The sequence below is a fragment of the Rhinopithecus bieti genome, unplaced genomic scaffold, assembly GCF_001698545.2.
Source record: "Rhinopithecus bieti isolate Rb0 unplaced genomic scaffold, ASM169854v2 scaffold_42380, whole genome shotgun sequence".
In the NCBI taxonomy this organism is placed as follows: domain Eukaryota; kingdom Metazoa; phylum Chordata; class Mammalia; order Primates; family Cercopithecidae; genus Rhinopithecus; species Rhinopithecus bieti.
The window spans coordinates 340,131-364,062 of NW_016818327.1; the positions used below are offsets into that span (position 1 = coordinate 340,131).

A 23,932-nucleotide genomic window follows, 5' to 3' on the forward strand; every position below is an offset into this window, starting at 1 on the left:
TCTCACAGCAAGTAAGTGACAGAGGCAAAATTTGAACCCAGGTTTGTTTGACTACAAATTCCTCACTCCTATCATTAATTTGTTCTGCTCTCACAGAACACTGTGTTTAAGAACTTGCTATTTTTCTACCTGTCTCACCACCAACTGCAAATCCACACCCAGTCAGGTATGCACACAATCAAGAAAAGAGATAGGAAAAGACCAAGAAAGAGAATAACTTGCAAAGTAATATGGCAGTATTTCTCCAAGTTAAACATCATAACTACATTCATAATACTCACTAGGATATTATGTTACATGTGAATTTTGGCCATTAGAGTGTGTAAAGTGATGTCTGTGTGTGCTCAGAAAATTACCTACAAAGTATAATAAACCTAAGTGTATGATTTTTTGTTCTTTTTTACACTGTTTTATAATGTAACTCATTTTCTTCCTAATTTCTCATCTATTTAACACTTGATTTTAGGCAAGAACACTATCATGGACATTATCCTGTGAAATTTAGTTTTTTGTTAGTACTCTTTTATTAACTTTGGGATTTTTATGAACTCTGAATCCCTTATTGAGGACTCTTTTTTAAAGTATGTTAATCTCAGGACAGAAATAATGACAAATTGGGGCTTTGTAAGTAAAGTGATCGTGCTTTCACCATTCTGGGGAAATTGAAAAATGTTTTTTACAAGTTGATCACCATTATCTTTACCTACCAAGGTTATCAACATTAGGTTCTTTGTCAGAGTGTCCAGAATTACTCATAATGTTATGATGTTATTGCCCTTTGTTTTTTGAAGTTTGAAACATAACAAGAAACATTTATATTTAACATAAAGAATTAAAAATACAACTACTGATTAAATACGAAGAATATAAAAGTAACCATGGTTTTGAAGATACATCCCTGCCTACTAATGCATAAATCATGCAAGGATTGCTCATCCACGTATCTATCTGTATATAAATCTTTATTTTTTTTTCTCTAGAAATGAATGCCAGTAAGTTAAGTTTCCTGCTGGCATTTTTAGGAAATTATCTCAGAGTCTATTATTCACATTTGAATTCTTTAATCTGTTAATAATATCTTTAGGAATAGGTCACTGATTAGAAATAATTTTAAAATGAAAAAGCTCTGAATAAATTGCAGGTTATATGTACTAACTCCAGAGAAAACCTACTCACATTTTTTTCATATATCTGTCTAATTACAACAAACACTTGTTTTCTTAATTACATTCCCAATTAAACACATTTAGTGTCAAGAATCTTACTATAGAATCAAACAGAAGAAAATATAACCATATTCTCTATAAAGGTTGTCGTATATTATTAGAAAACCTATTTTTAGTAGAATTCTGCCTTTACCAATAGATATTTTGTTTTATGATGTTTTTTCTTGTCATTGTGTTGTTAAAGAATATATACATTTCAAATAGTTACATTTCTCCAAAGTAAAAAGATTATAAGAAGTAGATTTGCTTCTTTGCCAATTGTATTCAGTTATTGTTAAGACTTAGTTCCTCTAATCTACCAAACTGTACACTGTGGATGTGAAAGGAGATTTTGTTTGGTCTTTTTTTCTCTTAATTGTATTATATATGGCAAAAGGAGAAATAAAGGTACTGTTTTTTCAACACTTTCACTGTAGAATCAGCATGGTGTTGTCTGGTGCTCTTATTTAATGGTGCATTTGAGGCACTGAATATTAAGGTGAAGAGATTTAAGTGAATAAAGTGCTATGGTAGTGTTCACTGCTTTGCTGTGATTGGTCCCTAGAGAACTTAAATCTGAGGGCATTTTGGCTAGACAAGGAGATCAGGAGGAATTACTGACAGAATGAGAAGAGAAAAGCAATGGAGGTTTGTGATAGAGCTTTGATGCTGAGGCCAGGGTGGAGGGCAGAAATAAGTTTTTCATTAGTCAAGAGCAAGAGGTGACTTTTTTTTCTAAGCTAGCTCATTAAGATATATTTAGCTAAATAATGTGGTGCTTTAAGCAATTTATTTTTTTTTTAATTTTACTTTAAGTTCTGGGATACATGCACAGAATGTGCAGGTTTGTTGCATAGGTATTTTCCACTGCGATGTTGTAATAAATGAGTTTATTTCTTTAATTTTCTTTTGTAGACTAGAAATACAAATTTGAAGTTAGTATATGTGAAGCAATTGTTGGAAAGCTGAGAACAAATGAATCATACAGCAGCTTTTTTTTTTGGCTTTTGCTTTTATGCTTTTATAGTTAAATTTCAATATGTTTTGATGTAGGAATATTTTACTTTCAAAACATTTGTTTCTGTATTAGCCTGTGTACTTGCATAATGGAAAGTAATAGCATGACCCTTTGCCAAAATATTATACGAGTTACCTTCTTACATGGGCTGATAGCACAGTCCTCTAGAGTAATTTCACCATAGTAGTGAATGCTTAGCAAATCTTGACTCCACAGTTAGGTATAAAGAACTGAAATGCATTGTTTTTCTCCATCTTCAGAGCACCCTGAATGTCATTCCTCTGTTAGACCACACGTTGCACTAAGTTGGCTAAGTTGGGTTTTAATAAGCCAGAAAAGGCAAAAAATGAAAATAAACGATTGCTTCCCTACCTAGCCCATTTTATTTCCAGTACCTATCTCACCTTTACCTATAATTGAGAAATTTAGGGACCCTATATTCTATACACATGTAGATAGACAGAAACCACCATGGTGACAGAGGCACATATGCATGAATAATGGCAAAGGTACTGGTTGCTAACATAAGAATTTTCCTGCATAAAACATAATTTTGGGGATTTGCAAGAATCTTTATCCTAGTGAACAGTTACAATGTTTGTTCTTATGTACACAATATAATTTCCTTAGTAAAGTATACCTATCCATTTTACCTCTTTGTATGAAACCCTACCACCATATTTTTTTTGTTGTTTTCATTTTGTTTTGCTTTTTTTGAGACAGAGTCTTGCTCTGTCACCCAGGCTGGAGTGCAGTGGTGCCCTACCACCATATTTATTTCTATTTTGTTCTCCTTGCCCTGCCTTATTAAGAATTGTAAAGGAACAGTTAGAAGGCTGAACAAAGAAAATATTGGATCATTCAAGATTTTATATGATTTTTTTTCACTGATGGCAATTGATACAGAAAAGAAAAAACAATGTATTAATGATAAATCTAATTAACAGGAGGAGTTCATGATGTTCATTTTTCCTTTTTCTTCTAGCAATGGCTCAGCAACATCAGAAGACCTTTTTTGGAAACTTGATGCACTGCAAATGTTTGTCTTTGATCTGCACTGGCCAGAACAGGAATTTGCCCACCACTTAGAGCAAAGACTTAAACTAATGGCCAGTGATATGCTAGAGGCCTGTGTCAAAAGGTAGACATGTATTTTCAAATTGCTGCTTAATGTTCCAGCACCCAAAATATCACTTTTATCAAGTACTTAGTATATTATTGTCACAGCCAAGGTTTCATTATGCACTACTATTCCAACATTTAATGAGCATTAGGTTATCTTGATTAAATTCTGAGGACTCATGTAATTGATGAAATTGGCTGGATACTTTTTTTCAGGTCTCCCGACTATTGCCTTAATCAGTAACATCTATACCGTATTAATGGTTTCTTTAGGGCTTATTGTTATCTCTCTGGGAATACTGTGCTTTAAATTCCCAAGGTAGTGCCTCCTGACACATATGAAAAAGGTCTGTTATGTTCTGTATGCATTATGTACTGTGTCTGTGTGCTGTGAAATGGCATAGTAAACTCAAAATAGGATCAGCACCATCAGTTATTCTGGGATTACTAACTATTTTCTGGTATTTTCTGCCCACATCTGATGAGTTCCAACTACCTGCTTACATTCTTTATAACTTAACTGGAAATAAGTTATGAGGCTTTGTATTCTTCCAAATGTGCTTTCATTTTATAATAGTTTTACAAAATCAGCTTTGCATCCTAATTGGTCAAGCATTTTTTTTTCCATTGTCCTTGTTCATTATGTATACAAGGACAATATGGAGCCACATATTAGAAAAGCATTCAAACACTGGTTAGGCCAATTGGATATTTCTGAAATCTTGAAACCAAGAAAAAAAAACTGTCTTTAGAATAATGTTCAGTGACCTCTTAAGGCAAGGCCCTGGATTAGGTAGTTTAATGTTTTTTAAAAATCATCTTTGATTTTGATGTCTCAAATCTGTGGATTTTCATAGGATACTTCAGCAAAACCAATTCAAATCGCTCATGATGCAGTTTCTTTCAAAACCCTGTCTGCAATTTTAGGTTTTTGAAAGAGAATGTAAGTGACATAAAAGAATTACACATTGTCTGTCATACATTGATTACGATGTTTAGAGTTTTCTAGATTTGTGCTTATTTTTTTCTAATTTGGTAAGCCCTCGCATAGAGGATATTTTCTGCTTAAATGCATACAAGTGTGTGATTTTTCTACTTGTAAATTCAGACAATTAATTCAGACAATAAGTAAAATTATGAGTTTTTTTTCCATTAAATGTGGTACTCTAGATATAACAAAAAGTTTCATTTGGGTTGTGATACTACCTGAGTGACTGGATGAAGCTAGGCTTAATATAAAAATATCACAATCTAATCTTTCATTGAGACACCTGAAAAGAAAAGCATCCCACCCCTTAGCACCCAAGCACTACCACACTGCTTACTCCTTATTTGCATGTTTTAAATTAGCATCTTATAGAGTTGATTTCACTTTTTACAAGACAGGTGAGGTGTATAGCAGAATTTCTTACTCTGAATTCATGTTTTAAAAACTAGAACAAGAACTGCATTTGAACTCAAGCTACAAAAGGCAAGCAAAACAACTGACTTGCGCATTCCAGCTTCTGTTTGCACTATGTTTAATGTATTAGTCGATGCCAAAAAGCAAAGCACCAAACTCTGTGCCCTGGATGGAGGACAAGAGGTATGTAGAATTTGCCACATGGGGAAAGGAAGCACAGGGTGCCTTGGCATGCGAGATGCTCTTTCCACAAGGCATTCTCTAGATTGGATTGAAAAGACCAAGTTCTCCAACACCAAATATTTGATCTTTTCTTTATTATAATAATAGAATGCCCTTTATCCTTTGCTCATGTCAGTTTCTCCTTTTTGATATAAATACGGTCTAAAATTGCATAAGTGGCCATGAATTTTAGATACAGCTTTTAACAGCTTTAGTGTTGTGTCATTTACATAAACCTTGCTTTTTACAAGCAAATGAGAAATCTGGAAAGCTACCTGTTTTGTTTATCAAATCTAGAGTATCCAAAGTTTGCATCTATAAAAGACACACAAAAAGTATGAAATAGTTTATTTACACAGTAGTTCCCATTTTAAAAAATTTAGGTAGAAATAGACTTAAAAATCTAGACCTAGTTCTTATCAATAAATACCCTATTCTTTCTATTTGATTTATATTTTGTTTGGTTTTATATTCAGAAGTACAATTTTATTTTACCCCATGATTTTTTGTTGAGAGTGGTGATTGGGTGAAAATTGATTTATTTTTCTTCAATTATTTGTTTAAGTTGACATTTTGTTGCCTTTTCTTCCCATTGTAATTATTTTTTCTCCATTTCTTTATTCTTCCCTTCTATTCTCTTTCATCATCTTTTTTTTACCCCCCATGGCATGATCCAGTTTGGTAGTCAATGGGTAAGTCTCATTTTTTTTTCTAAAAGCACATTTCATTTGAGTTATTATTTTTGTAAATGTATATTTTTATTTTCATCTTTTCAAATTAGAATTATGTAAATTTATTTTCAGATTTTTGGCTTCTGTGTTTGCATATATAAGGCTAACAGCTTACAATAACATAGCAATAGTCCAAAGATTCATTAAAACACTAAATACTTATACCTTAAATAATGACAAGGGGAAGGTTTCTCCCCTGTTAGGCTGCAGAATTTATAAACTACTCTTAGAATTTTAAAGATAAAATGATTTAAAACCAAATTAATTCACCTTCTTTTAAATTGAAATCTGAATAGCTATAGGAGCAGAGTGATTACATTTTTCAAGCATTTATCTACAGTATACTTTTAATACCAAAAGAATTTCAAGTTTGGAGCTTTAGATGACATATAGCCCCTAAAATCTTGAACCAGAAGTCCACACCCAAAGTCACTTCATAGAGATGAACCCAGTGGTGGATTTCGGTGAGGTACAAGCCCACCAATGATACAGTCTTTCCTCCCACTCATGGCCTAGGTTGTGACCATCATCAGAGGTAAGGAAGAGGCAGGCCTATGTCATGAGACTTCTGCCCTCCTCCACAACAGGTCATCATAAAATACCATCCCAGAATCCCTGAGTTACAAGGTTAGAAAAACTTTATGCATAAAGGATTGACTAGTGTATACTTTTTTTTTTATTTTTTCCATGAGTCAGAATGTCTTTGTGTCCTGCAGGTAGGTTACATCTTACAAGTCTTACAGTTGACAATTGGGAATCAAACTCAGGGTGATTCTTCCTGGGCTGACAATTCTCATCCAAGCAGAAGGGCTTAGTTAATTGTGAAGGTAGATGGGAAGGATTACTACTTGTGAATTCTATACCTATTGCCCCAGATATAGACATTAGCTATTTGGCCATAATTTATATTTATGCATGAATACACAGTTTTATTATTTGAGCAATTCAGCAGAAAAAAAATGTATTTGTAATACCATAGCATACAACCTTACAAATATATCAAGTAACTGATATGTGTTATAGAATGTTCAGTAATTACCATTCTCTGATCGCTTACAACATGATTTATTATATCTAATTATCTGAATAAGTAGGCGGCTGGCTTAGATACCAGTGTTTCCTATTTACCTCCTCATGTTTTTTTAATACCCAGATGTAAGCCTTTGATTGTCTGCCTGAGAATATTATCTTGTTTCTTCATAAACCTATTCTTTTCTCATCTGGTTTGTGGAATCATCTTGCATTGATCCTGGGTTTATCCATTTGTTCTTATTTTAACATACACTGCAGTACCTGACATGCAGTAGGCACTTAGTAAATGTTTGCTGAGTGAATGAACAGATTTGTTGTCACGGCTTTAAAAATCCTCCCCTGTAGGAAACAACTTGCTGTAGTGCTTAAGAGGAAAAACAGGCACACACACACACACACACACACACACACACACACACACGACGAACACTGTTACATTGTCAAATGATTCTTTACATTAATAGGTGGTTGGTTTTGAAGAGGAATCTACTGCTGTTCATTATGTGTGCACCTTCGCATTCACACCAGAGACAATTAGTTCCCCACAACTTTCACACAATTAACATAGTTCAAAATGTGCAGGTGTAAAACCCATTAGCAACCGTGAAAAAGTGGCAAACAAGAATTTCATTGCAAAAGAATTTTATACTTTGTTTTTTCTCTCCAGTAAACATACCCACATAATTGCATAGACCTTCCCTCTCTATATATGCCGAGATAAGTTTTGGAATTATTGAAAATTAGTGTATACATTACATATACAGGTGAGTCAGTGAACCCCAATTAAAATAGCAACAAAGTTGTTGAAAAAACTAGATCATTAGACAATTTGAAACTATATAAAAATATGTACTACATAGTTAAACACAGCAGCAATGTTTTTGCTAAATTATAAATAAATTACCTCTCCAAAATCTCTAGTAAATTTGTTATATTGTCATCGCTTGGATAAAAGTTGCCCAACTCCTTCCCCACAGTGCATTCCCTTCTGTGCTTCTAAGTTATGATTCTGTTTTATTACATGCTCCATGATGATGCCAACATGTTCCACTGAGGCCCAGAATAGGGTTTAATGGAGTGATTAATGGGTGAATGATCTGCTCATGTGACAGCTATGTGAAGTGAGTCAGCAATCTCAGGCCAGTCCCTCAGGGACAGATGTTGAGATCACAAAACCACCGAAGTGTTTAGGATCTTCATTATCCATAACTGCACAAAAGCAGATGACTACATGGGCTGTAGGCATTCATCAGCCCTCAGAACCACTTCATTCAGTGGTCCCATTAGTTGATGATGAAGGTGAAAACTCATTAATATGGCAATTCAGGGGAGCAAGGGGCCCTACTTGGGCCAATTTTATTCTCAGTTAAATTAAAATGCACCCATTTCTGGAACTAACAATCCAGTACCTTTAAAATGTTATATACCCCAAGACAAGGTCCAGAATCTTTTAAGAAAGCTGGAATTCACTGGCATCTAATTAGTCTTCATTTCCTAAGTGTGTTTGTGTAACAACAGTCAGGTGAAGTGGTACTGTTCACCTGATTGTAGAGAGGCCAGGATTTTGGAATGTGCCTGACCTATGATTTCCCTGGGCTTCAAGAAGTAAGGATTCCTGAATGGTTATTTGAATGTAAGTTCAGAGTCACCTGCTGGGAAAGCAGGCACAGTTTGCCTTTGAGGGCAGATGTGGGGAGACTTAGCTTAAGAATGAATTGAAATCTGACAAAGCCCTAAAATCTAAGATTATCAATCCAACTGGAAGTATTCTAAGAATTTTATTTTTTTCTTTTTTTAAATTTCAACTTTTGTTGTAGATATGGGGGTACATGTGTAGTTTTGTTACACGTGGGTATTGCACCCAGGTCCTGAGCTTGGTACTCAGTAGGTAGTTTTTCCATCCATATCTCCCTCCTTCCCTCTCCCCTCTAGTAGTCCACAGTGCCTGTTGTTCCCATGTTTACGTCCATGTGTTCTCAGTGTTTAGCTCCCACTTATAAGTGAGAACATGCAGTATCTGATTTTCTGTTCCTGTGTTAATTTGCTTAGGATTATGGCCTCCAGCTGCATCCATGTGGCTGCAAAGGACATGATTTTGTACTTTTTAATGGCTGTGTAGTATTCCATGGTATATATGTACCATATTTTCTTTATCTGGTCTACCATTGATGGACACATAGGTTGATTTCATGTCTTTGCTACTGTGAATAACATGGCAATGAACACACAAATTCAAGTGGTTTTTGTTTTGCTTTTGTTTTTGTTTGTTTGGCGTAGTGATCTGTGTTCCTTTGAATATGTACCCAGTAATGGGATTGCTGGGTCAAATGGTAGCTCTGTTTAAGTTCTTTGAGAAATCTTCAAACTGCTTTCCACAGTGGCTGAATTAATTTACATTCCCACCAACAGTGTATACGCATTACCTTTTCTCAGTATTTTTTATTTTTTTGTCTCCTTTTGTCACCCATGCTGAAGTGCAGTGGCATATTCATAGCTCACTGCAACCTCGAACTCGGGCTCAGGCGATCCTCCCACCTTGACTTCCGAAAGTGCTGGGATTACAGGCATGATCCACCATGCCCAGCCTCTGATAAAACTTTTAGGTTTTATTGTTGGAAACAAAATGTACCAAATTCTTAGAAAATGTCTGTTATAATAAATGGAAAAAAAAAAAAACTATCAATTTTATCTTGTAAATGTCTATGCAGATAAACTCTGTTTTCACCTGTGATCTCTTTTTGCATGTTCGTGTTTGTGTTTGAAAGTTATCTGAAAATTTCTAAAAGGCTGCTTTTGTGAACTAGTTTAAGCACACCACTGATCTTAGAATGTTTTAAACAACCACTGAACACTCCTGTACCCACCCCAGATGAACACACAATATCCATTGTTATTTTGGCAGTTTTTGACTTGCCTTATTTTAAATGTGTACACACACAAATATTACTTTCACAGTTAATCATTAATTACATTCATTGACATATTTCAATTTCTGGTTTCATCCTTGTTCCTTAATTCTACAGCTTCCTTTCATGTTAATTTGTCATTTTCCTGAAATACATCATTTAATAAATCTTTTAGCAAGGGTTAAAAAAAAAAAAAAACAGAAAAGAAAAGAAAGTTATCTGGGTCCCCTGATGAATGACTTTTTCTAGCTAACTTTGTATTACCTGTGTATGGCATATGTGAGTTATAATCTGCAGAATACATATGTAAAATGGGAATTCTCAGGCCATCTTTTCTCTCACGCTCATGCGCCTCTACCACCCCCACCACCTGTGCAGCCAGAACAGATTCTGAAAGTTTCCAGCAGTTGTAAGATTAGTGTAAGTCATATCTAATCAGATACATTTACAATAGCAGAATCCCATATTATAGAAATCTGAAAACCTCACACTATTTGGATTTACTCCTTGGGTATTAAATTTAAGATGTATACTTCTTTCTTTATTCCTTTCTTTTTAACATTGTATGTGTTTATTTTTGTTCATTCATTCTCATTTTCTCTCCCTCCCTCCCCATCTCTTCCTTTTTTTCTCTTTCTCTCTGCTTATGGCTAGATCAGGTATCAAAGCAAGCAACAATCTACAGGTGTGTATTATAGGAGAATTTAATGGTTCCTGTTGTCCCTTGACTTTCACTGCTTTTCAAGAAAATGGGTATCAATGACCTCTTTTGTGGCTCATCACTTAATTTTAAAAGATTTGCCAGAATCAATTCAACCCAAAAGTTTAACATGTAGAAGCTCTGTATTTTATATACTATAGCTTTCCGATGACATTTGATCACTTTGAGTTCAAAAAATGAAAGTTATGAAAACACAGAAAAACATTGGGGATAAGGCATATTTAGGAAACTGCTTGGAAGTCTGGGTGCCTCAATGCCTGTATGCTTTGGAGCACTTTCCATGTAAGAGGGAAGTGAGATACTTGAAACCCAACACCTGTATCTCTTTCCTCTTCTACTCCAAAGAGTATCACATGGCATTTCATTTCCTCTTGCTGCATACACTGATCTGGAGTAAGAAGGGTGTGAAACAAGAGTGGCAGAGCGGGAGAGCCAGGCAGAGCTTATTTGCATAAGCTTCTCCATCGCACAGTCAGCTGCACAGCTTTCAGCCAGGAGCTGGGGGCCCTTTTTTTGTAAGTGTGTCTGTGGAGGGATTACCCTACCCATCAGCCGGTGCACTGGAATTGTTCAGCTTGTCTCAGATATGTTCATGTGTGGGCCTGCCTGGCTCAGAAAATTATTAATAATTTAGATTGGATCAGAACTTTAACTGCCAGCCAGTGTTTTCAGGCTCTTTTTCTTCTACCTGTTTTTCTGTCTTCTCTCCCCTTTTCCTTCTCTTCAAGATAGAAACTCACTCTCTATGTTTCAATTCCATTTATCCTCTGGGGAGCACAAATTTGGGAATCGATAACGGCTTTAAGTGAGACAGATGCGCTTCAGTGGGTGCAATATGTGCCCAGAAAATTCCACATTCACACTGATGTGGTTAATTTTAGTTCACTCATCATTACGCACTTATATTCACACCCACACACACTCAGACTCACACAGAAAAAGAAAATAATTCAGACACTCCAAAATTATCCTTCCTTTCTTTATTATTTATGCAGGTTGATGATAACCACTTGTAACTGTCAGAACCCTTGGGGAGAGGGGTGGAGTGTCATTCCTGAGTATTCCAAAGCAGACCTAAGTTGATGTTTTGTTCTGTGTGGAAACTTTGAGACATGTTTTCAGCACAAAAAAAAAATAGCTTTCAAAAACTTACATCTTAAGAAACCATTCAGCCAGCAGTGAAGTTGGTCTAATGTTTATATTGACCTGAGTACTTTTACTCTATGCATTTTGTTAGCTGTTCCAAGAAGCCTTGAACCATCAAGATAGGGTTAGTCTTTACAAGTCACATTTTCTGTGAAGTGGCTATTGGGGACAACCAGCTGTCAGATACATGCTTCTAAAGGAAGAATTACTGTTTAAATGGATGTACCTTCACAAGCCTTGGAAGCCAAAGCTTCTGCTAATTTAAGAATGGAACCCTCTAGTATTCTCTAAAGAAAAAAAGAAAAAAGTCTTTCAGGTTGATTTTAAATACATCTTTTTTTGGTATTTATTTAAAGGCATCTTTTTCATGAGGAAGCGGTAATAAAACTATGGAGAGTGAGTGATGTTTCATTATACCTTTTATGGCCTATTAATTTGTTACCATCTATTCACCTTTGTTGATGAAATTCTAATTTTGCCCTTGCTCGAGCATATTGTAAGAATTGTATAAACTGCTGCTCCCTGTGCTGACAAAAAGGTCCTTTTAGAGTGAACAATTGGGAGCTCATTTTATTTCTAGAGCACATTTAAAATAACTTATGAATGAGAGTTGTCAGACATGAAATGCAGTATTAATTAAATCTTTTCTAGTCTTTTGCCTCTCCAGCTAAACCAACCCTTTAGAAAATACATGGCCACCTTAATTATAGAGGAGAAGACAAAAAGTATCCTTCACATTCCTCTGCCTGAATAAGAATAAGAACTCGATTCATCTAAATAATAACCCCATTAGCTGCTTAACTCAACAGTGCACATGGGAAAATTTTCAAACCACAATGTGAAAAGTGTTGATTGGGTGGATCATTTTCAAGGTTTTGTTCTTTTAATGTTCAAAATGATCATTTAAAATAAATCTGATAGGTCATAACTAGTAGATTTAGAGCATTTGTGATTGATGACAAAATTTTGTGTCCATGTCAACTAATGAATTTTATCTTTTAATATCTAGCAGCAGTACCATTCAAAATAGATGATCTGATCGACAACAGTGTAAAAGAAATCATTTCACTGTTAGTTTCAAAGGTAATGTATTATTTATTCACCTTTTAAATCAAAGTGAAAATAATTTTCAATGGAGAATTTTAAAATATTTTAAATATCTAATTGAGAAAAAATGTAGTTTAAAAGATTAGGGCAGGAAAATATTAGAATTTTCAGAAAAGTTAGGAGCAAAAAAGGTTAGGAACAACTTTTGATTGTTTTTTGTATATAATAAATTTTGGCTTTTCCTAAAATTGTTGTCATTTTAACACTAACTCTTCTTCCAGTAAAACCTTATTATGTCACATTCATGTTCTCTTGCTATTTAACTCCACAGAGCTTTGAGTAGCCATCAGTCCTTGAATTTAGCCCATCTGTGGTGGCGACAACACTAAGGCTGTATATCTGGTCTCAGAGACAGACAGAGAAAGCCGCAGGGTGACGTCTGAGGTCCTCCACGCCCAGGAGTTTCCCAGGATTTCCCATTTGATGCTCAAAATACCTTTGATAAAAGCTATGATCTTTCCCTGTATAAGTAGAGGTGAAGCAGTGGACGCCTCATTTAGTGATTAGATGATTTAGATTCCCACTAAGGTGTAACAGATGGTCATGGGTAGCATTTGAGATCGGGGGCTGATAAGGAAAGGAAGAGAGAACGTGAGAGCACCAGGAGTTTAAGAGGATGAACAAAGAGAATGGTCATGTTCCTAGAGGTACTTTTCGTATGAGCAGATATATCCCATGCTCTCACAAGGCTTCATCAAAAAGCCCCAAATCAGGCTTCTTCATAAAACAAGGATGACAAGAAGCAAAGGTAAAACCACCCCCAATGTAATAAACAGACAAAAGACATCCTGTTTAGAAAAGAAAAAAAAACAGAGATGTCCCATGAACATGAACAATGTTAATCCTCATTAATCCTCATTAATAATTTAAGGAATGCAAAGTGAGCTACAAAATATGCTATTTTCTCTAGCGAATTAGCATACATGTTTTTAAAGTAACATTCAGTTTTAGGTGAGGCGAGACACTCACCTTTCCTATATAGGGGAGTATAAATTGTTACAGCCGTTCTGGAAAATAGTTTGGAAATACATCAAGTACATTAATACCTTTTCACCTTTTTCTATTTTGTCATACTACTTAGATGCACAAAATATATACTATTGGTATTTGCCATATTATGTCTTACCAAAATTTGGAAACAACCTTAATTTCTAATAAGGGAAAAGGTAAAGCAAATTATGGGACATCTGAAAAGGTAAAGCAGATTATGGGACATCTGTATTAAGAAATGATACTATCAAAGACTATTAATGGTAAATGAAGAGTTTCATAATATAGTGTTAAGTGAAAACAGCTGAATATTTAAAAGTATAAAGTATGGTCTGGATTTGCATCTTATAGGAAAAAGACTGTTAGGATAAAGACCAGAATGTTAACAGAGCTTTTATCTGGGTAATGGGAGTATAGTTCATTTTTTATTTCATCTTCAATTTTTTTTGTATTTTTCAAATTATCTAGTGTCATGTCTTAGAGTGGAAAACAACCACAAAGAAAAACGATGTTAGAATCACACCACCTCACCAGCTTATTTTTGTTCTCCTGATTTTTACCACTGCACCAAATACCTACACATACACATACCTCACACACTCACCAACAAGTGGATAGATAGAGAAAATAAAATAGGAAAACCATGGAGGGAAGGGGTGAACCACTGGAGAATCAAGCTCTCTGAGGAAGAGCAGTGAGATTTCCACCCTCTGAGGAGCCCAGCACAGCAGCTTGCATCACCACACAGTCAACCCACTACAGTGAAATAAAGTTAACTTTGCACCTTATTCTCTGTGAGGCCTTCAGGGAAATTTTATCCAGATATAACCAACTCATGAACGTAGTGCTCATGCGGAAGTTGCCTTTTGTGAGAAGTTTGCATAATTGGCATCATTCAATTATAGACTAGCTATAGATGATACAGGGTTAATCAAGCAGCAAGGAAAAAGTCCAATGAGTTTTGCTTTGGGGGTGGGAAGGAAGAGTACAGAGAAGGCAGATGGGGCTGCATGTCATCTCTGCATCCATTTCTGGCAAAGTAAGACACTTAAATTTTTCTGTATCAAATACATCTGGTTAATTTTTAAAATAGTGTATTTGAGCTAAGTAAGGAAAAGATATTCTAAAATAAACTGCACAGTCCACCAGTAGCTACTAGCCACATGTGGTTGTGGAGTACTTGAAATGTGGCTAGTGAAGCTGAGAAATTAAATTTTTAATTTAATTTTGATTAAAAGAGCCTCATATAATACTGGATATTATATTTAGAAATCAGCACTAGGTTATAGTTTTCCTCTATGCCTAATTTATTCTGCTCTCAAATAGTACTTATCTTTAATTCTTTGGTTGAAAAGTATAAAATAAGTTTACTTGATAAGTTGAACCAAACATCTCAAGCTTCTGTAAGAGATGACAATAATTAGTGTTTTCGAAAAAGATGATGCAAATTAATCTCCATAATTATGATATTTTAAAACCATTTTATTGATATATTAACAGACAAAAAAAGTGTACATGCTTAATATATACAAGATGAGTTTGTAGATAAGTATACAGCCATATAAGTATATAATCATAAAACCATCACCTCAAACTGTACCATAAACTTACCCACCACCTCCCAAAGTTTCCTCCAGCCCTCTTAAGTAATTATTTCTGTGTGTGATAACAGTCACATAAGATCAATTCTCTTAGCAAATAGTATTGTTTTCCGTAGCACTATACTGTAGAGTAGCTCTCTAGGACTTATTAATCATGCATAACTGAGACTACTTTTGACAAATATCTCCCCATTTCACCCTCCCCTCAGCTCCTAAGAAACCAACATTCTACCTTCTGCTTCTATTATTTTGACTACTTTTAATTCCTCATATAATTGGTACTATGTAATATTTAATCTTCTGTGTCTGACTTATTTCACAGAGCATAATATATTCCAGGTTCATCTGTTTGTCTCAAATGGCAGGATTTCCTTCTTCTTTTGAGGCTGAATAATATTTCATTATATGCACATAACTCATTTTCGTTATCCATTCACCTGTCTTGTGGATATTAAAGTTGCTTCCAAGTCTTGCCTATTGAGAAGAATGCTGCAGAGAAATGAGAGTGCAGATATCTCTTCGATATACTAATTTCAATTCCTTTAGCTACATACCCATTAGTGGGGTTGCTAAATCATATAGTAGTTCTATTTTTCATGTTTTGAGGATTCTACACACTATTTCCCATAACGGCTACACCAATTCACATATCCACCAACAATGGGCATTTTCTCCACATTGTCACCAATACCTGTTATCTTTCGGATTGTTGATAAAAGCCATCTAAACAGATGTGAGCTAATATCTCACTGTCATTTTGATTTGCACTTCTCGAAAGATTAGTGATATTAAGCTCCTTTTCGTATACCTGTTGGCCATTTATACATGTTCATTAGAGACATAGTGCTTTGCTCATTTTTTTAATTTTTAATTTTTTTTTTTTGCTATTGTTAGATGTCAACTCCTTATCAGACAAATAGTTTGTAAACATTTTCTCCCATTTTGTAGGTTGCCTTTTCATTATATTGATTGTTTCCCTTGCTGTGCACAAGCTGTTTTATTTGATATAATCTCATTTTTTAAAAATTTTTGTTGCCTGTGCTTTTTGTATCATAGCCAAGAAATCATTGCTATGGCCAATGTCAAAAAACTTTTCCTTTTTCCCTATGTTTTATTCCAGAAGTGTTACGGTTTGGGGTCTTAAGTTATTTAATCCATTTTTACTTGATGGTGTTTTGTTGATGGTTTTGTTGATCCATTTGTTTATGGTGTAAGATAAGGGTCAAATTTTATTCTTTTGTATGTGTGCATCCACTTTTCCCAGCACTATTTATTGAAGAAACCATCCTTTTCTCTTGACACTCTGGTCAAAGACCAGTTGACCGCATGTGTGGGGGTTTATTTCTGAGTTCTCTGTTTTGTTCTATTGGCCTATACTTCTGCTTTTATGCCAGTAACATTGTTTTGCATCACTACACAGTCGAAAATCAAGAGTTTTGATTATTTTAGCTTTGCAATGGATTTTGAAATTAGGAAGTGTTGTGCCTCCAGTGTATTCTTTTGCTCAGAATTGTTTTGGTTATTTGAAGTTTTTTGTGGTTCCAGATTAATTTTAGGATTGCTTTTTCTATTACTTTAAAAAAAACTATTGGGATTTTGATAGAGATTGCATTAATGTGTAGATCACTTTAAGTAGTATGGACATTTTGACTATAATAATTATTCTAATTCATGAACATGGGATTTTTTTTTTTTTGTTTATTTGTTGTTTGCTTTTATTTCTTCAGTGTTTTATACTTTTCAGTGTACAAGTTTTTTGCCTCCTTGGTTAAGTATATTTCTAAGTACTGCATTATTTTTGATGCTATTGTAGATGAGATTGTTTTTCTTAACTTCCTTTCCAAATAGTTCATTGTTAGTATGCAGATATACGAATGACTTTTTTTATTATACTTTAAGTTCTGGGATATATGTGCAGAATGTGCAGTTTTGTTACATAGGTATACACCTGCCATGGTGGTTTGTTGCACCCGTCAACCCGTCATCTACATTAGGTATTTCTCCTAATGTTATCCCTCCCCTATCCCCCAGCCCCTGACAGGCCCCGGTGCATGATGTTCCCCTCCTGTGTCTATGTGTTCTCATTGTTCAACTCCCATTTATGAATGAGAACATGCGGTGTTTGGTTTTCTGATCTTGTGATAGTTTGTTGATTTTTTTTCTGCAACTTTTCTGAATTTGTTTATTCTAACAGTTCTTTTTTGTAGAGTCGTTAGGGTTTTCTACGTATTAAGATCATGTAATCTGCAAACAGAGATAATTTTACGTGTTCTTTCCTGATTTGCATGCCTTATGTTTCTTTTCTTTTTCTTTTTTACTTATTTATTTTATTTTATATTTTTGTCTACTTACTTTGGCTAGGACTTCTAGTACTATGTTGAATAGAAGTGGCAAGAGTGGGCATCCTTGCCTTATGCTGTATCTTAGGGAAAACGCTTAGTTTTCACCATTGAATATGATGTCAACTGTGAGCTTTTCATATATAGCCTTTATTATGTTGAGATAATTTCATTCTATTCCTAATATTTTGAATATTTTTATCATGAAACATTACTTAGTTTTATCAAGTGTTTTTCTGCATCTATGGAGATGATCTTGTGGTTTTTATCCTCCATTCTATTAATGTGGTGTATCATAACAATTGAATTGCTTATATTCAAACATCATTGGATCCCAGGGATCAATCTCACTTGGTGACGCTGTATGATTTTTTAATGTGCTGTTGAATTCAGTTTGCTAGCATTTTGTTGAAGATTTTGGTATCCATGTTTATCTGGGCTTGTAGTTTTCTTTTCTGGCAGTATCTTTTGTCTGGCTTTGGTATCAGGGTAATGCTGGCCTCATAGAATAAGTTTGGAAGTGTTCCCTCTTCTGGTTTTTTTGTTTTTTGTTTTTGTAGAGTTTAAAGGGAATTGGAATTAATTCTTCTTTAAATGGTGGAATTCACTTCTTCAAATATTTGGTAGAATTCACTTTTGAAGCCATTTCTTTGTTGGGAGGTTTTTGAATACACATTCAGTCTCATTTGTTATCGGTCAGCCTTATTTTATTCTTTAGATGGTGTCATGTTTCCCTGATTCTTCATGATCCCTGTAGCCTTACACTGGTATCTGCGCCTTTAGAGAAACAGTGACCTCTTCCCCTATTTACAGATTGACTTCAGCAGGAAAAGCCCTTCATCACTCACCCCAGCTAGAAATTTTGTGTGGGCCAGCTGTTAGGGCTTGTGCGCAGGTGTGATGCCAGAGTCCACAGGCAGGATAGACTGTGGTTTTATTTCATTAAGAAAAACTAAAACATCTTATAAGGCAGTGATTCTTAAATGTTAGCACACATACACAACAAAATTACCTGAAAGCTGTTAAAATGTAGATTTCCATACCCCAGTCTCCAATGATGCTGAGTCTTACGTTTGGGAAGAGGGGAAGGAAGGGGCATGTTTAACCAGCCACCGTGGTTATTTTACAATAGGGAACCATGAGTTAGACTTTGAGAAACACTGCTCTGGTAAATCTTCATCCAGACTGGCATGTAAACCTTTAAACTTTAGGATATTAAAAAAAAAATAGCCTATAAGATAGTTTATTCACACTTGTTTTTACCAAGGAAGAAATGAATTTTTTAAAAGAGTTTTAAAGTACCTACTATGAAACAGTCACTGTAACTATACATATGTGACTTTATTTAAGCCTTACAAAACCTATGAAATGAACATAAAATAAAGTACTTTGCATAAAATTATATAATGTGACTCTTCCCCTAATGAAATGGGCAGTCTTATCCTAAGTCACTGATAGGAACATAATTCTCAAAGTACTTTATTAAACTGATGCACGTCAAACACCTAATTAATTAGTGAGAATCAGGATTCAAACCTCTGAGCTTCAGATCCTTAATCTAATACACTTAACTGATTCTACATCTCTGGGAAATCTGTAAAGAGCAACCAGCCCTTAAAAATTAAAATATGTGGTTTATACATTAACTGTTACTACACTGTCAAATTCTAAGAGTCATGTCATAGACATTTTTATATCATAATAATTAACTCAACATAAAGTAGATGAAAATAACACTGAATTTCTCATATCCCAAATATTTCTTCCCATATTTTAATTGTTCTGTGCATATTGATAAAAGTATTTGCTACATCTGGATAAATAATAAACTGCACTTTCTTCTTTTTACCTCTCCTTTTCAAGCCCACCTTTATATCCTTTTCTTACCAAGCATGTTTTCACAAGTAACATGAGAACGAGCCCAGGTTCTCAATCACATACAGTACTCAACAGTATGTGTCCCTCCCTACTATATACACATTTTATGCACCTAGAAAAAGTCTTGGCCTTCCCTCTCTGTGCCCTTCTCTCTTCACCAGCAACTAAGTGCTGTTTCTTCTTGGGCCACCATCACTGGTCCTCTATTGAATTTTTTTCTACAAATTTCTGTGACTTTTACACTTCCAGCTTTAACTCTGTGCTTGTGATTCCCAGCTCTGTATGTGAAAGGCAGTCCAGAATCGCCGTTAAAAGCCCAACTTCAGACCTGGGTTCAAATTTTAACTCCTCCACTAGCTGTCTAATCTTAGTCAAGCTACTTAAACAAGCTTCCTATGGCCCAGTTTCCTCTCCTATATAAAGTAGGAGTAATATGATAGTAGCATTTATGAGTGTTAGTGAATAGTAAGTAAGTTAATACAGATAGAGTCTTAGAACAGTGGCCAACACATTGTAAGTATTAGTTGATATTGTTATTATTCCTCTCATTTTTTTAATCACCTAAAACCCTGTATTTCCAGTTGCTTTCTGTACATCTCTACAAGGTCAATGTCTAAAAATACCACATCACCTCCGCCCCACCCCAGGTGCCTCTTGTTTTGCATTTGCTGTCTCCATTGGCGGTACCCATCACCTCATTGTAAAATCTCGTCATCCTAGAGTCCCTATCTTTATAGAATCTGCTCAAGCACGTCACACAAGAGGACATCAGGGCCTTGAGTCAGTCTCCTAAACACTCCCTTTTCTGTCTCATTCCATTCTCACTGGTACTACTTTAGTCTTCCAGGCCCTCATCATTTCCCCACTTTGCCTCACTGATCTCCACCATGGTTCCCCACTTCACCCTTGATATGGTTTGGCTGTGTTCCCACCCAAAATCTCACCTTGAATTATAATCCCTATAATCCCCATGTGTCAAGGGTGGGAGCAGGTGGAGGTAATTGGATCATGGAGGTGGTTTCCCCCATGCTATTCTCATGATAGTGAGTGAGTCTCACAAGATCTTATGGTTTTATAAGCATCTGGCATTTCCCCTGCTTGCACTCACTCCATCCTGCTGCCCTGTGAAGAAGATGCCTGCTTTTCCTTTGCCTTCTGCCATGATTGTAAGTTTCCTGAGGCCTCCCCAGCAATGCAGAACTATGAGTCAATTAAACCTCTTGCCTTTGTAAACTACCGAGTCTCAGGTGTTTCTTCATAGCAGTGTGTGAACAGACTAATATAGCCCTGAAGCCAGAGTATCTTTCCAAAATACAGATTTGACCATTTCTTGCCAATGCTTTATATGTTGTAGGCATTCCTTATTCCCTGTGCCATCATTTCCTAAATTGTGTCTCAGCGCACCTTGTACTTGAATTTTGTTGATGTCCCATGAGATGAGGTTGCTAACCCATTTGGGGTACACTGTATTCCTTGTAGTTCAGGATGATGCACTGTTTGAGAGTGCGGTGTTCCTACACTTAACCTGTCCTGGGGCCCTTTATTCCAGAATTCCTAATAATATCTTGAAGGAATTAATATTCCTTAGAATATTGTTTGTGAAAGGTTGACCCACAAGAAAAACTTTTTAGCATCACCTACAAGTCCCTTCACAGTATAATTGTTCTTGTCCCTATAACATTCTCCCCACATCTTAAACTCTAGCTATTCCAAAGTTCTACTGTTTTCACAGTTTTCAGACCCCTGTGCCTTTTCAAATTCTGCCCCTATTTGAAGAGCCCCTTTTGCTTTATTCTTGTAATTCAACTAGAAAAGTCTTGGTTTGCTCTCCTTTCTAGAAGACATCTTACCTTCCTAAGCAAATTTAGTCCTCTCCTCACCCAGTGCCCTCTGTGTCCACTTTCTGTGCCATTTCTTCATGGTTATGTGTGTGTCTCTGAGTCCTCTTTAATGTATTATTCTTTGTACACTGCTTGTCATATAATCCAATGAGTGTTTCCTGAATAAGTGGCATTAAGAAAAGGTGAAAGTAAGTCTGGAAAATGCTAAAGAAATGTGCTCTGACATCAATACTCTAGTTCTTGTCTCTACCCTAAAATATAAAATAAAGTCCTTTGCATAAAACTATATACTGTGACTCTGTCCCTAATGAAAAAGGACAACATTCATTTTTTAAAAAGGATTAAATTCGCAGCCATGAGGCAATGTAGAGTTTCAAGATGCAGCTCTGTGCCAGAAAGTATGCTCAATGCCAGGGATACAGTGCTAAGCAAAACAACAAGGTCCCTGTCCTCAGGGAGTTTGCTAACCCTTGGAGAAGACACACTAACAAACATAAAATGCAACCCATACACATGTGTCATGTAGGATTATCTGTGACAGAGTGACTCATTTAGTCAGGGAGGACAGGAAAGATTTTCCCAAGCAAGTGAAGCTTGAGCAGAATTCCTAAGAATGAAAGAGTTAACCAGGAGGAGATGAAAGGACCATTTAAGTAGGAGAAACTGCGGAAACCAGGATTTCGAGCAAGACAAGGCTGCAGAAGTGAGCAGAAGCTTGTAGGAAGTACTAAGGAGCTTAAAGTCTTTATCCCAAGAGCAATGGGAAGTCACTGAAAGGTTGGAGAGTGTGGGTAGGGAATTAATCAGATTTGCATTATAAGAAGATTCATCTGACTGCCTGTAGCAAACAGATTGGAGAGGGGGTAGTCTAGAAGCTGTTACTTGGTCTCTGGTGAACTAATCCAAAGATATTTAAGATGTACAATGAAAAGGGAAATAGTAAGGAGTATCTTAGGTTTACGGCCTCAATGTTAGTATCATTCCCGAATGTGGGCTGTCCTGGAAGAGAAACAGATTTGGAGAGAAAGACCATGATGTCAGTATTCGACATGTTGAGAGTGAGCTGCCTCTGAGACACCTGAGGGAGGAGACGTCGAGGAAGACATTAGCTATTTGGGTGTGGAGCTCAGAGGAGGGATATGGGGTCAAAATACTGATGTGATTATAAGCTTTCAACAATTGAAAACTACTATATCAGCAGCCACTGTTCTCAGGCCAAGGTGCTGTAACTGGAACACCTATGGAAAAGAGGGGAAGTAACCTTAAAAGAAAGGGGAAAAGCCAGAAAAACACTTCAATAATTTTTACCATGGGAAAAAAATAGGAGCATTAAATCTTACCAAGGAAAGAGTATAAGAAATGTCGTATTTATTGCTACTTTATATTAAAATCAAACCAACCGAAGTGTGGCATCATCAGAAAAGCTGGATTCTAGTTCCATTTTCTAATGTTACCAGCTGAGTCTCCTCACATGACTCATTTGCCTCATCAGAAAAAGTGGGGTTATTGGATTTTAAAAAAACTGACAGCCTTTTCTCAGTCTAGAACAAAAGTCCTATGCACATATCTGCACAGAACCTGCTGGTGGCCTGCATCTGTTGTCTCCAGGCTCTAGAAACTCATAGCACATAGAATGCTGGACTTGGAAGAGTCCTGAGGTCATCTACTAGGGACTTTTCAAACATTTTTATAGTTTGTAAGAGAGACTTTTATATGCTTAAAAATGTTTATAAAATATATTAATGTCTCAAATATACATTAGCACTGCAAAAGGTAATACCAATCAAATAAAGCGTTCATGTCAGTCTGATTGAGAGGCCTGGGGCCCTACCTGGATGGCCTCATCTTTCAAGGCAGGACTAGTCATCAGTCCAGCCTCCCTGTTCACAGATGACGAAACAGAGACCCAAGGCCACTCAATAGATGTCAGCAGAGCCAGGATTTGGCCCTGAGGTCCCTAAGCCTGTGATGTCTCCACAACACCATGCAGAACTTAGCCAGACCAAGGAGGAAAGAGTGGCTTCACCTTTGTCTTCTTGTGTCCCTTTTATATCTGGGTTGTACCAGCCAGCCTGTGGGTCCCTCCATGCAAACATTCTGTGAGACCAGCTTGTAGAGTCCAGCTAGAGTAACCGGGTGGGGCAACTCTGAGTCAGGTAGATGAAAATGTGATATATTATATATAGCAATGAAAATGCCAAGGCTGGGTGCAGTGGCTCACGCCTGTAATCCCAGCACTTTGGGAGGCTGAAGTGTGCAGATTACTTGAGGTCAGGAGTTTGAGACCAGCCTGGCCAGCATGGGAAAACCCTGTGAGATAACTCAGTTATTCAGGTGGGCCCAATGTAATCACAAGGTCTTTAAAAGGGGAAGGAGGTGGCAAAAGAAAAGAATCAGAGAAACAGATGAGATAGCAAAAGTAGGTTTAGAGAGATGCTATGTTGCCAGCTTTGAAGATGGAGGACAGACACTATGAACCATATAATGCAGGCAAGAAGCTAGAAAAGTCAAGAAAACAAATTCTCCCCTAAAGCCTTCAGAAAGGAATTCAACCCTATTGACACTTTAATTTTAGCCCAGTGAAGCATTTATTGAACTTCGGAACTACAGAACTATGCCATAATAAATATTTGTTGTTTTAAGCAAAAAAAAAAAAAAAAAAAAAAAAAAA

General features: G+C 36.0%; 1 protein-coding gene across 1 annotated transcript in view; it reads left to right on the forward strand.

Moving 5' to 3' along the window:
- Window positions 1-23,932, forward strand: part of CADPS2 (calcium dependent secretion activator 2) — a 366,001-nt gene that overhangs the window by 291,664 nt on the left and 50,405 nt on the right. Inside the window, 4 exon segments of the mRNA XM_017856925.1 lie at window positions 3,209-3,364; window positions 4,783-4,930; window positions 12,515-12,524; window positions 12,527-12,588. Coding sequence (XP_017712414.1) covers window positions 3,209-3,364; window positions 4,783-4,930; window positions 12,515-12,524; window positions 12,527-12,588 — 376 coding nt within the window.